The sequence below is a fragment of the Herpailurus yagouaroundi genome, unplaced genomic scaffold (assembly GCF_014898765.1).
Source record: "Herpailurus yagouaroundi ecotype Mexico unplaced genomic scaffold, PumYag 163, whole genome shotgun sequence".
Lineage (NCBI taxonomy): Eukaryota > Metazoa > Chordata > Mammalia > Carnivora > Felidae > Herpailurus > Herpailurus yagouaroundi.
Window position 1 is genome coordinate 58,157,357 of NW_024412404.1, and position 14,028 is coordinate 58,171,384.

General features: G+C 38.4%; 1 protein-coding gene across 9 annotated transcripts in view; it reads right to left on the reverse strand.

The window, feature by feature from the left end:
* ATE1 (arginyltransferase 1) overlaps positions 1 to 14,028 on the reverse strand; it is a 157,501-nt gene that overhangs the window by 82,511 nt on the left and 60,962 nt on the right. For all 9 annotated transcript variants that reach the window (XR_005793710.1, XR_005793708.1, XR_005793709.1 and 6 more), the window contains exon 9: positions 1,506 to 1,687. Coding sequence is in view for 5 of the 9 variants with exons in the window: in XM_040486643.1 (XP_040342577.1) it covers positions 1,506 to 1,687 (182 nt within the window). In the remaining 4 variants the exon portion in view is untranslated. The remainder of the gene's footprint in view (positions 1 to 1,505; positions 1,688 to 14,028) is intronic.

The following is a 14,028-nucleotide window of genomic DNA, read 5'->3' on the forward strand; positions in this document are numbered from 1 at the left end:
AAAAGAAGAAGGAAAATAGCAATGATCACAAAGTGTTGGCTGATTCTGGTACAAAAAAAAAGTAGCTTTTCTGAAATAAATACACTCTTCTAAAGTTACAAAATGTAAATGCTTCAAATGATCAATTTCAATTTCATTGATGCCATCAGGAGTCACGAATATTCTTAATTAGCTTATACAAAAATGCAATTAAATACAAAGGAAAAATAAAGGAATATTACAGGGATCAGTTGTAAACACTGTATAACTGTGAATCGCTATAACTTATCATTAAGAGATGGCTCAGGTTGAAAATACCAAGATGGAGAATTTTTCTTTGGCCCACTAAAACACACAAAATCTATTATGGACCAGATTTTTCACAAAAATCAAAAAGTAATTAAAGAAAAATACCCACTTTTCCAATTTTATAATTCAGAAAAAAGTACATACAGAATTAATAAAAGAAATAATCTCAAAATGTATCTTCCTATGATGTGAGATTGTGACCATCAGACACAGAGACTGGGAAAAGTGAAAATACTGACACAATGAGAAACAGAGACTCAAGTTCCCACATAAGCAACAGAAAAATAATTTTCAATCTTCCTTCCCTTCTGTACCACATATTCACAGATACGAAGGAATAAAAATAGACCCAGTATTTTCATGGAAAAAGACCCCAATCCTTTTACCATTAGGATAATGCAAAATATCCAAGCGATGCTGCATATATTTGCATCCATGGACATGTAAGGGAAATAATCTTTTGATGAGGGCCAGAGAATTAAGTGGACAGTCAGGGACTTGCCACTCCTATTCTATATACTTTCTATAATTGTATATTCCTTCCAACAGATTTACATTGCTTGAATTCATTTACATGAGATTCATTTAACCTTTAATTATGAAAAAATATCTATACTAATGATGACAAAAATATGTAAATACTGTAATATTTAAGGGACATTGAGTGGTTTTTGATAGGGGAGCTTAAATACATAAACATGGGGCGCCTGGGTGGCGCAGTTGGTTAAGCGTCCGACTTCGGCCAGGTCACGATCTCACGGTCCGTGAGTTCGAGCCCCGCGTCAGGCTCTGGGCTGATGGTTCAGAGCCTGCAGCCTGTTTCCGATTCTGTGTCTCCCTCTCTCTCTGCCCCTCCCCCGTTCATGCTCTGTCTCTCTCTGTCCCAAAAAAATAAATAAATAAACGTTGAAAAAAAAAATTAAAAAAAAAAATCTCCTAAAAAAAAAAGACATAAACAAAAACACCCCACAAATACAATGACTTCTCCTACACTAGATTACATGGATAGCTTAAAAAGCTAGGGAATTACCATCGGGCACTACCCTCAGTTCTAAAAGCGGTTATTTCTAAATACTGATATATGAGAGACTACTATAGCAACAAAATTATTATGAACTATCAAATAGGATTTCTGCTGTTATATGATGAAATATAATCAAGTGAGGAATTATCTGAAGTTCCGTATGACCCATTACAGCTGTCAAAAGTAATCTTACCGTAGTGCAGAGTAGACACCCAAAGACAGAAATGAATAATCAGGATCGTAGTACAAATATACAGATGACACACAGTATGGAAGGATGTCAATCACCCCCACAGCAATGATTCTCCCGTCAAGCCAATACTGCTGGTGAAAGGAGCCATAACCACAATCTGGTCCATTAGGGGGATTCTCCGCCTGTGAAAAAGCAGACATACATGTGAACAGTTTCTTTTCTTTTTAATATTTATTTATTTGGGGGCAAGCACAAGTGGGGGAGGGGACAGAGGATCCAAAGAGGGCTCTGTGCTGACAGGCTGACAGCAGTGAGCTCAGTGTAGGGCTGGAACTCACAAACCACGAATCATGACCTGGGCCAAACTCGGACACTCGACTGACTGAGCCATCTAGGTGCCCCCCCCCTTTTTTTTTTTAAAGATTTTTACTTTTAAGTAATCTCTACAACTCAATGTGGGGCTCAAACCCACAACCCCAGGATCAAGAGTCACAAGCTCCACTGACTGAGTCAGCCAGGTGCCCCTATCATCTTTTTCTTTATATTAAAAATCTTAATAATTGTCCTGTTATACTTCTACTTTGTAACTCCTAAAATTTCCTGCTGTCATCATCCTCTGCAATCACACCCTACAAAACGTTTTACTTGTAGAAACACTGACCAAACAAAAGAATGAGAAAAAGAAATAAACTTAAGGTTTTTTTTTTTAAACCTTGTTTAAAAATTTAACAGTAGGAAATACAAATTTTACAGGATAAGTAAATATTAAAGTCTATTTTTCGGTTCCACACAAAAGCTGAGACAGAAATGGTGCAGGAAAGAAAGACGGGGAACACAGAAGGAGAGGGGTGGGTGAGAACAGAACTGCCCCTATACCATCAGCCAAGCCTCATCTGTGACAACCCTCGCACTGACAAGGCATATGATCCTATTATCTTTTGTAGGTAAGAGTTCCTGTGTAAATAAAAAAAGGGCTAGGACACTTCCCTTTATGAGCCAAAGGAAAATAATTTCCTTACCATTATCTTAATGTAACTATAATCCCACAAAAGAAACTTAGAGATTTCAGAGTATAACCTTTTATCTGTAAATAGTTGAGTGACACTTTTCATTTTAAGATTCAATGATTTTAAATATTTATTTATTTTGAGAGAGAGAGCGAGCAAGCGAGGGAGAGGCAGAGAGAGAGGGAGAGGCAGTCCCAAGCAGTTTCCATGCTATCAGCACAGAGCCCAGCGGGGGGTGATCTCATAAACCGTCAGATCATGACCTGAGCCAAAATCAATAGTCAGACGCTTAATCGACTGAGCCACCCGGAAGCCCCAAAATTCAGTATGATTTTAAATGTAACTGTTGCTAAATGAAAATTATGATGCAACATGAAACAATGCTTTGGTAGAGACTAAATGGATGTTACAGATTAACAATTTAAGTGAACAAATACAACATGCACTATATATATACACACACATGTATATCACATACATCATTTTCACACAGCTAAAATCACAGATAACATATATACACAAAAGCCGGAAGAGAGGGGTGCCCAGGTGGCCCAGTTGGTTAAGCATCTGACTTGAGCTCAGGTCAGGACCTCACTGTTTGAGAGTCTGAGCCCTGCATCAGGCTCTCTGCTGTCAGCACGGAGCCCACTTTGGATCCTGTCCCCTTCTCTGCCATTCCCCTGCTCGCACACACACTCGCTCTCACCACTCTCAAAAATAAAAATAAACACTAAAAAAAAACCTAGAAGAGAATGAAGAAAAATGAAAAAGTCAGTTTACTAATATTAAAACCAGAAAAAAGACATTACAAGACAGGAAATCTACAGATCAGAATCTCTCATAACACAGATGCAAAAATCCTCACCAAAATCTTAGCAAATTAAATCCAACAATGTATGAAATGAATTATACACCATGACAAAGTGGGATTTATTCCAGGTATGGAAAGCTGGTTCAACCTTAAAAAAGTAATTTAAAATAAAAAGCAGTTAATCATGGAAAGATGCTAAAGGAAAAAATCATATATCAATTGACGCAGAAAATACCTCTGACAAAATCCAGCATCCAGTTATGACTAAAACTCAACAAACTAGGAAGAGAAAGGAACTTCGCCAGCTTAATAAAGAACATATACAACAAATCTACAGCTGACATCACACTTAATGATAAGAAAATTGATGCTTTCCCCAGTAAGATTCCCTTATTCAACATCATACTGAAAATGCTAGTTAGTGTAATAAAAAAAAAAAAAAAAGGAAATAAAAGGTATTAAGATTGGGAAGGAAAAGAATAAAACTGTCTTTATTCACAAATGACATGATTTACTATGTAGAAAATCCCAAAGAGTCAATAACAACAGAAAATGGAAATAATAAGCCATCATAGCAAGGTCACAGGACACAAAGCTAACAATCAAAAGCCATTTGCTTTACTACATACCAGCTATAACTGAAATATGAAATTAACAACCCAGTGCCATTTTGTAAAACCAAAAAAAAATTACATGCCTAAATATAAATCTAACAAAGTATGTACAGGATATATATGCAGAAAACTGACAAAATGAAACAAAGAGATGGTAAATAAGTGTAAAAATATTATCTGTTAATAGACTGTAAGACTCAATATTGTTAAGATGTCCATTTTCCCAAGTTGGTTTATACATTTAATGCAATCCCAATCCAAATCTCAGCAAACTATTTTGTAGGTATAAACAAATTTGTTCTAATGTTCATATAAATAGGCAGAAGACCTAGAATAACTAACGTAATACTGAAGAAACAAGTCGAAGGTCTGACACTGCCTACGTCGAGACTTACTGTAAAGCTACAATGATCAAGATAGGGTCTATACTGGCCAAATAAGAGAAGAGTAGAACAATGTAACAGAACTAAAGCCCAGAAATAAGCCCACATAAACATGGCGGACTATCCTCTGACAAAGGAGCAAAGACAGTCCAAGAGAGAAAGGACAGTCTTTCTAACAAATGATGCCGGAACAATTAAACATCCAAATGCCAGAAAATCCAAATCTAGACAAAGACCTTACAGCTTTCAAAAATTCAGCTCAAAATGCACCACAGACCTAAATATAAAATGCAAAACTATAAAACTTCTAGATGATAACAATAGGAGAAAATCTGGGTGACCTTGGGTTTTGCGATGAGTTTTTAGATGCAATGCCAGAAGCACAAACCATGAAAGAAATAACTGATAAGCTGGACTTCATTACATTTCAAAAGTGCTCTCTCTACAAAGACACTGCTAGGAAAATAAAAAGTTAAGCCACTGACTGGAGAAAATTGCAACACATGTATCGGATAAAGGACTGGTATTCAAAAATAGAAAGACTGTTAAAATTCAACAGTAAGAAAACAAACAGCCCAATTAAAAACTGGGCAAAGTATCTGAGCAAACACCTCACCAAAGAAGATGTACAGGTGGCAAATAAGCATATGAAAAGCTGCTCAACATCATCTGCTAGGAAACTGAAATTAAAACACACACACACACACACACACACACACACACACACACACACACACACACACACACACCCCGAGCTAATACTACTCAACTATTAGAATGGCTGAAATCCAAAAACCTGAATCAAATGCTGGCGAGGACGCACAACAGTAGGAACTCGGATTCACTGATGATGATGGAATATAAAACGGTACAGATACTTCAGAGGACAGTTTGGGACTTTCCAGTAAAGATAAACATAGCGTTACCATATAAAATAGTAATCACGCTCTTAGGTATTTATCCAATTTGTCTGACAACTTGGGTCACACAAAACCCAAAGGCCTGCATGCAAATGTTCATAACAATGTTATTTATAATTGCCCCAAACTGTAAGCAACCAAGATATCCTTCAATAGGTGATAAATAAACCATGACACATGGAATATTATTCATCAAAAGAGATAAACTATCAAGCCACAAATACACAAAATGAAGAAACCTTACATGCATATTGCTAAGTGAAAGAAGCCAGTCTGAAAATGCTCCATACATACATTCCAAATACATCCAGTAAAAGGCAAAACTACAGAGGCAGTAAAAAAAATCATTGGTTGCCAAGAATTTGGGGGATTTGGAACAGGGGACTTTTAGGATAAAACTATTCTCTATAGTTCTGTGCTAGTGGATACTTGACATTATACACTTACCAAAACTCAGAACTTTATAAACACAAAGTGAGCCTTAATGGATGCAAACTAAAAGAAAATCTTTTAGGAGATTAAGGGATCCCAGGAAGGAATGGAGACAGGACAGAGAATCTACCTGTATTACAAATGTATGAAACAACCTGACTGAAAGAGGTCGGTCGGGAGGGGAAAGGTGCTGACTTCAGTAACCTTTGGGGTCTGTAAGAATGAAGGCAAAAGGAAACCCGCACATAAGCATTGTATTCTACCTGATAAAGTTGTTTTCCACGAGACTACAGGTTAACAACTCTGACACTGATACACGTGCCTACTGTAAAGTGACGGAGGTGATGGGAACCAAGTTTCACACTGTTGAAGTCGTAATTTACAGATAAGCAAGGGGAAGAGGCTAGAATGACCCACAGGGTGATGGATTAGTATTGGAGACATGCGTAAGAACTCACATTTAGCTTAATACAGACAAGATGGTTACATACAGAAATATTTATAGGTCTGTATATACCATAGATATGTTCATACAAGGGTTAGTACGCACACATATGTTTCTTTACTCTGCCAGATGAGAAGGCCTAAATAAAGGAAACCCTAGTAGCAAGAAGCACATCTAGCACTCAGATCTTGGTTTCTCCATTCTGTAGTAAAAGGAACAAGGCTCTTTGGAAAAATGGCCAATTCCAGGACTGGGACAGGAAGAGCCCGTTTAAGATGAGCCTACTTCATCGTGTGGTGCCAAAAAAGAAAGAAAGTACTTAAAAAAACAAAAAGAAACACGCACTGATGGAGTTATATCAAAGAGGCACAGAAAGCGACTGAAAAAGCTCCCAATGGCCAAAGCTGGAACAATTCGAGCAAAAAAAAAAAAAAAGTGTTAGATTACAACCCAAAGTATAAAATTAATATCCGTAAGTCCATACTGACATACACGATTGAAAAAATTAATAAATGAGGAAGAAAGACGAATCTCCCATGCAGAAGAATTCCAAAGAGTTCAGGTAGACAGTCTGCCCTAAAGGTAAGGGAGCATTACTCCCTATGAAGTGTGGGCTACGCACAGGAACTCCCTTTCAGAGTACCTTCCAGAGGTATGGGAAGGAACTTCAAAGAGTAACTGCACAGGTGAGCAAGGTCTACAACAGCAAATGAGAGGACCGACTAAGGTGCTAGCACTATTCATGATTTCTAAACCTTCCACTGCTACAGCTAAAAGTGTTGTTCAGACAATAAATATATCTTGAAACTTTTAACAGCTTCCGCCAATAATAAATTACGTCAAACCCCAGTTTTAGCATTTACTATCATATAGGTTTAGTCTTCAGAAAGATATTATTATTTCCCTGGGAATAGGTACAGTTTAAAGAGCGGAACAGGCAACAAACAGAAGCATTAACAAAAAAAAAAAAAAAAAAAAAAGGAAAGGATATTAACCCATTAAAACTACAACACCAGGGGCGCCTGGGTGGCGCAGTCGGTTAAGCATCCGACTTCAGCCAGGTCACGATCTCACGGTCCGTGAGTTCGAGCCCCGCATCAGGCTCTGGGCTGATGGCTCAGAGCCTGGAGCCTGTTTCCGATTCTGTGTCTCCCTCTCTCTCTGCTCCTCCCCCGTTCATGCTCTGTCTCTCTCTGTCCCAAAAATAAATAAACGTTGAAAAAAAAATTTTTTTTTAAATAAAAAAAAAATAAAAATAACTACAACACCAGAACTGACACCCATATTCTAAATTGCTAATGGACTTGAAGTCAAATCACTTGTCTCAGAAGCTAGGCTGCTCCAAATATGTAATAAGAAATACGCAGATTCCTATACATCACTGAATTTTATGAAAACCATCTTTTAGATGTAAGTCAGCCCTGAGGCTCCTGGAAATGAAGCTCCCTGTCTTTAAAAGTAATCGTGTAGGAGAGCAATCCCACAGTGACAGGGAGACAAACTGTCAGTCCACAGCACATGAGGTGGGGAGCCTGTCCAACATCGGGCAGTCAAAAGCTAACTAAATGACTTTGAAACGAACCCGAATTCTTCCACAATTTCAGTTGAGTACGTCATTCTAGGACTCACTAAATCCAATGTGTGCATTCATTCATTAAAAATGTATTTATCAAAGACATAATACATATGGACTTACTAATGGGCATGTTCTCAATAAGTAAATAACCAAAAGACCACGTTAACCCTAAATATAAATCAATCCTGCTTGTTGTACAAGCTTGAAATCTTTTTCCAAACTGCAGCTACCTTCTGAGTTTCCAATTTTAATCATGTCATCCATTCCTGGGACCTCCCATTTAATGACCTTCCATTTACTTCACTGTTTGTTCTTCTGTGAGTCCACCCACGACCAACATACCCTACCACAGGCATTATTCTCGTGTCTCAATGCCCGTGGAAGTTAACAGTCTTCTCCCTCTGTAAAACCCGCATCTATTTATACAGGTATGGGCTACCTTATAATTACCGAGGAAAAAAGAAGCCACAGGACCATCTACTCTGACCCCCTACTACATCCAGACAAAGAAACAAGAAACCCAGGAGTCAATTAAGTAATACAATCATCATGAAACTATGGAGTTATAAACTGATTCACAAACTATCTTCTTAGCCCCTACGTTGATGCTATTTTTATGCTACGATAAGAAAATCAGCTAATTATCTAATTTGTCGTTTAAATATCCTCACTTTCGAATATCTCTAGGATATACAAGTCACTAAATAAGGCAATATAAAAAACAAACTATTCAATGCATGGTTTTCAACAGCTTTTCTTAAAACCTATTTTGCTGCATTCTTTTTCTTTCCAACATGTTTTCTGACAATTAAAATATGAATGATTTCCTTTTCTCCCTTGTGGGAGCTTCAATGACCTAATTTTTTTTAAAAAAGCAGATTTGATAAATGGAAAACAATCTCAGTAAAGGCAGGTAAGAAGCTATTTTCCAAAAAGTACATCTGGTTGTTTCCGCAGTACTGATTAATAATGATTTACTATTCCCCAAATGGTAACTCAATCAATACTTTCAAGTTTTTCAACAGGTTAAGTGGCAGCTGTGGAAATGGGCTGATGGTGAACCCGAACTATTGATTCCCTTGGCTCTCTGTGAAGATGGGACAGACGGAACCTCTAGATCACTCACTTCTGGCTAGGAAATCTGGAAAAAATTCTGGGCCAGGCACCTGGGTGGCTCAGTCGGTTAAGATCTGACTTGGGCTCAGGAGTCCCCAGCTGGGTGAGCTTGAGCCCCGCCTCAGGTGAGCCCTGCTTCTCTCTCTCTCTCTCTCTCTCTGCCCCTCGTGGGACTCTCTCTGTCTCTCGCTCCCTCTCTCTCCATCCTTGCTCACTTGCACCCTCTCTCACTCAAAACAAAACAAAAAGCAAATGAAAAAAAAATTCTGGGGGAGCCTGGGTGGCTCGGTCGGTTAAGCGTCCGACTTCGGCTCAGGTCATGATCTCATGGTCCGGGAGTTCGAGCCCCGCGTCGGGCTCTGTGCTGACAGCTCAGAGCCTGGAGCCTGTTTCAGATTCTGTGTCTCCCTCTCTCTCTGCCCCTCCCCTGTTCATGCTCTGTCTCAAAAATAAATAAACGTTAAAAAAAAAAAAATTCTGGGCCTACCATGTGTCCAATACCATAAACTGAACTGATTTAACTAAGATTCTTCATGCTTGTCTATGAACATACACACATTTGCTGAATCAGTTGACATAAAACCGTGGTAACAGGCTTCCCTCAAATGTGATCCCTTAGCTCAAACTTTTTTTTTAACACTAAAACATGGAAAGAATACAGGAATTTGAGTGTTAGAGTAAGGCAATAAAAACAAAGAACAATGAGTAAGTTTGTGAAATGAGAAATCAGCAGAACTCCTGGTTATGTCTCCCTGGTCATTCAGCAACATCCCTGCAACCCAGACTCATGGGCTTATCATGCCATATGTTTCGATATGCTATTACCTGGACACCTGTTGGTTTTTATAAGTAGCAGCCAGAAATTACCTTTATTGCAAACGTATATATTTTCAGCAAATACAGACTTGTCACCCTCACCCCCACTAGGTCAGAAAGATCCACATCTTACAACAGCCCCTTCACTTAATTCTCCAAGGGGCTCAGTCCCCCAGCCTCGGAGAGGCCTCTCCAAGTCAGTGACCATTCTGTATTTTCACTTCCTTAAGAATCCTATTTCAATACTTGGGATTGTCGCATTTCTTCAACGTTTCACCTAAAGCCTATTAATTGTTAACACCCTTCAACTGCTACTTAAAAACACAGAAGGTGATACAATTACAGATTGTAAGTATGTAGGAAAGTACACTTTATTTGAGAACCAACAGAGGCACAATGACACAGGTATCATGTAAATTAACAGCTCTCAAATTTCTTGGTCTCGAAATCCCTTTAACTTACAAATCTTACTGAAGACCGGGAGATTTTGCTTCCTGGAGATAAGGAGTTTAGGAGATATTTATTTCACTAGATGTTAAAACTAGTATTTTTAAAAATATGTATTTGTTATTCGCTTAAAAATACCAATGAATCCAGTACATGTTAACATTGTTAAAAAAACAACTACTATATTTTCCAAAAAAATTTAGTGAGAAAAACGGCACTGATTTACATTTCTGGAAATCTCTTTGAAGTCCAGCTTGGCAGAGGAGTGGAATCTTCTATCTGCTTCTGCATTTGCTGTCATCACGCAGCCTCTGGGAAACATCCCCACAAATTCATAAGAGGATGAGACAATACAGAAGAGAAAAACGCTAATAAAATATAATTTTGACCTCGAGGATCCCTTGCTAAGGCTTCAGGGACCACCAGGGATTGCAGGATGTTTCTGAGAAGCACTCACATAAATGAATTTTTAAAATCTACAGGCAGTGGGGAAAGATATAAGCAGAAAGCAGTAAGCTACAACAGAAAGGGAGGAGGGCTGAGGGACTCGAGTCCAGGATTCTGAATCAAAGTATCTGGATTTGAGCCCTAACTCCACAGTACACTTTCTGGCTATTTAACCTCAGCAAGGCAATAACTACTTTCAAAAGTACCCATTGCTGCAATTGTTTTAAAGTAGGCTCCATGCCCAACATGTGGCTTGAACTCACAACCCTGACATCAAGAGTCGTGTGCTCCAGGGCCTGAGCCAGCCAGGCGCCCCGGTGTTTCTGCATTTTAAAAACAGGAATCGTACTGCTCACCCTCAAAGGGCACTGTGAAAAACAAATGATAATGTAGAAATAAAAGCAGACCGTGAGCAAACTTGGGTCGGTTTTGCTTTTGGTTTTAAGGGGTCTGAATGGCACATCCTCAAAGACTATGTCTATGAAATTACATCAGTAGCTCATTTAACAGAAGTTACTTAAAACTAATAGCGATCTTTAATTTCCTCATAAATCAGTGATGTAATTAACAGTATTTCATCATTTATCTTTCTCACGCCTGCAGTTTGCACAGTTCTGCATATGTGAGAGGGTAAGCAAAGTTGTTTTTCAGAAGCTCCTCCATTTCCAGGATTTAGCTGATAACAGGAAAAAATATAATAAAGCCCGCCATTAGCTACAGAAAAGAAAAGAATGTCTTAAACACTGGGGAAGAATGGCAAGGTTTATGGATAAATGAGCTACGCAGTACGATACCGAAGGCTCTACGTAGAAATGACATCAATATTAATAGGCCAATCCAGTCTCCTAGTTAAACTGCTCCCCAAATGGGTATATTTACTCTGATGAAGTACACCTGTCTCCTGGCCCACCTGCCCCCCACATACTTCAGTTATGCTTAAAACAAACACTATTAAGACTCAAAGGAACAGACAAAGAGGGAGTCATTCGTCAGGCACCAGAGGCAGCATCTGTTGGAGAGACTTAATCACAGGTTCAAAGACAGTAACAGGGAAAGTCTTCACAAGCTTTAGGAGAGCAGAACCTGAGTTGTCCTCGCAAGGCATCCCCGAGTACCTCTCCCAAATCACACCTGTTCACACAAAAATCTATAATTAGACAATATGTGCCCTGAATTTTTTTTAAAACAAGTTTATGGAGGCCCCCACAGGTAATTACCTTAAGCACCTCATTAAAAGTCTGCACTGTTTTAAAATAATTTATTCTTCCAACTGCTTCGCCTTTGTGAAGTGTTTCATGAAACACTGCACTGAAGGTCAGATTCCTTTTAAAAATAAACACCCAAAAATGTGCTAAACCACTACGATATCAAAATCTACCTGATTTCTTAAAAAGAAAACCCAAAACTAAATTTGAAAATTTGAGATGATATGGTCTATAATTAAGAAATAAAGAAAATAAATGAAGTTAAGTTGGAAAATACAAACAGGAATACTCTTGGTTCCTACATATCACACAGTTGCATAAGCAAGTGATTTAAAAACCAGTAACCAGTACGTTTAAAAAACGTAACCAGTTCCTAGTCTGTTGGCAATCAGTACCCTAAAGACGCCCAACCAATTAAGCACTTATATTGATCACCATCTATATTCCAGTTCAAAGAAAATTACACTTAAATGATGCTAATAAAAAAGTGCATATAAAAGTAACTATTTTCTGTTATTCTATTCTTCTTGAGAGAGAGAAAGGGAATTCGAGAAAGGGAGAGGGACAGAGGCGGAAAGGGGGTGGGGAAGGATGGGAGGGGGAGGGAAAGGGAAAGGGAGAGAGAGAGAATATCTCAAGCAGGCTCCACGTTCAGCACAGAGTCCAATGCGGTGTTGGACCCCACCATTATGAGATCGTGACCTGAGCCAAAATCAAGAGTTGGACGCTTCACTGACTGAGCCACCCAAGTGCCCCGTTATTCTGTTTTAAGCAACACTTTCTCTGCTCATAAAGAAAGCCTATGAAAGTTAATTTTACTAAGTAACATAAATGACATAATTCCTATAGCTTTAAGCTGAGGAAGAATTCCTTTGATGTTCCTATTCACACAATTCTCTCGAGTTCTATACAGTACTTTATACTGGGTAATCCTCCAAATGCCTCAATTTCATCAGAATCCCTGAGTTAATAAAGATTATCTAGTCATTAGAAAGGAACAAACTATACCAACTGCTTCAATTTTTGTTGATAATCTCAATAAACAACTAAATAGAATCTAACTTAAAAATTTTAATCAGCTCAGACTGAATTAAGACCATGACAACCTCTGTTCACTTCCAAATTGGGAGAAGGAGCCAAATTAAACAAAACTGTAAAATAAAAGAAGCTAAATACAGTACATTCACATGAGGAACTATTATGTAGTAGTTAAAAACTATTCTTACCGAGAGTTTTTAATAACATTATAAACATTTCTCCAAGTAAAACCGTGACATAAGGTGGCATATATGATCCAAACCACATGAAAAATGTCTTTCTCCATGCATGTACCTACAACCCCCACACAAACTTAAAAAGATGGAAAAAAAACATCGAGGGCTGTCACCACAGGGTTCATGAATGATACTTTTCTTAGTCTTCTCCACTTTCCACATTTTTTAATGAAAATGCACGAATGTAGAATCAAGAGCTTTAAAAACCAAGGTTGAAGAACTACTAGTAAGTGTTAAAAAGAAGTGTGGTGGCTGCAATCTGATAAAGGCCAAAGAAATTACCGGGCGTTCTTGAAGCACAGTTCTGGGCTTGATTTTCTATTGATGGAGTTATTTTACAATCTGTTTGGGGCAGAGGTTAACTTACAGATTTCTGTCCAGTGGAACAGATAACCCAAAAGGTTACAGTTTAATGCCCTGTAAGCCAGTAATCAGTTGTTTTTATCCAGCTTAGCAATCTCATCTCAATCTCTCATTCAATTAAATTGTGTGTGTGTCTATATATGTGTATCAGCATATTTTCACAAATGCTCCCTGCATCAGTTTTAATATGCTACTGGTTCTTGTGCTAATTAATGAGTCAAATAAAATATAACATGTGTTCGTGCTCTATCTGCATGAAGACCGTGATTTTACCTTTCTGAAAATTTACTTTAACAATTCTGGCAGTCAGCCACCGAGCAGCTCAAGTGAACTCACTTGGTGGACACAGAAGGGCCCTCAGGGTCTGTGAAGCCTCATCTTTTCGGGACTCTCAAAGACATTTCCCCGGAGCAACAGAGCTTCAGCTTGGCTGTGCTTCTCTTTTTCTCCCTCTCTACGAAGTTTGTGCTTTTGTTTTCGTTTCTGGTTCTTCTACTACCAGTGAGCATATCCCCCTTAGTGGCAGTAATATCTGGATTCGGTTTACGGTCTGTTGGATGGATGATGTAGATCTATTCTCTGCTGGATGAGAGGAGACGGAGACTCTGGTTTGTTAGTCTGCGTCTATGTATTTGTTGAGTTCAATCCTTTAAGGTGAACAACAGCT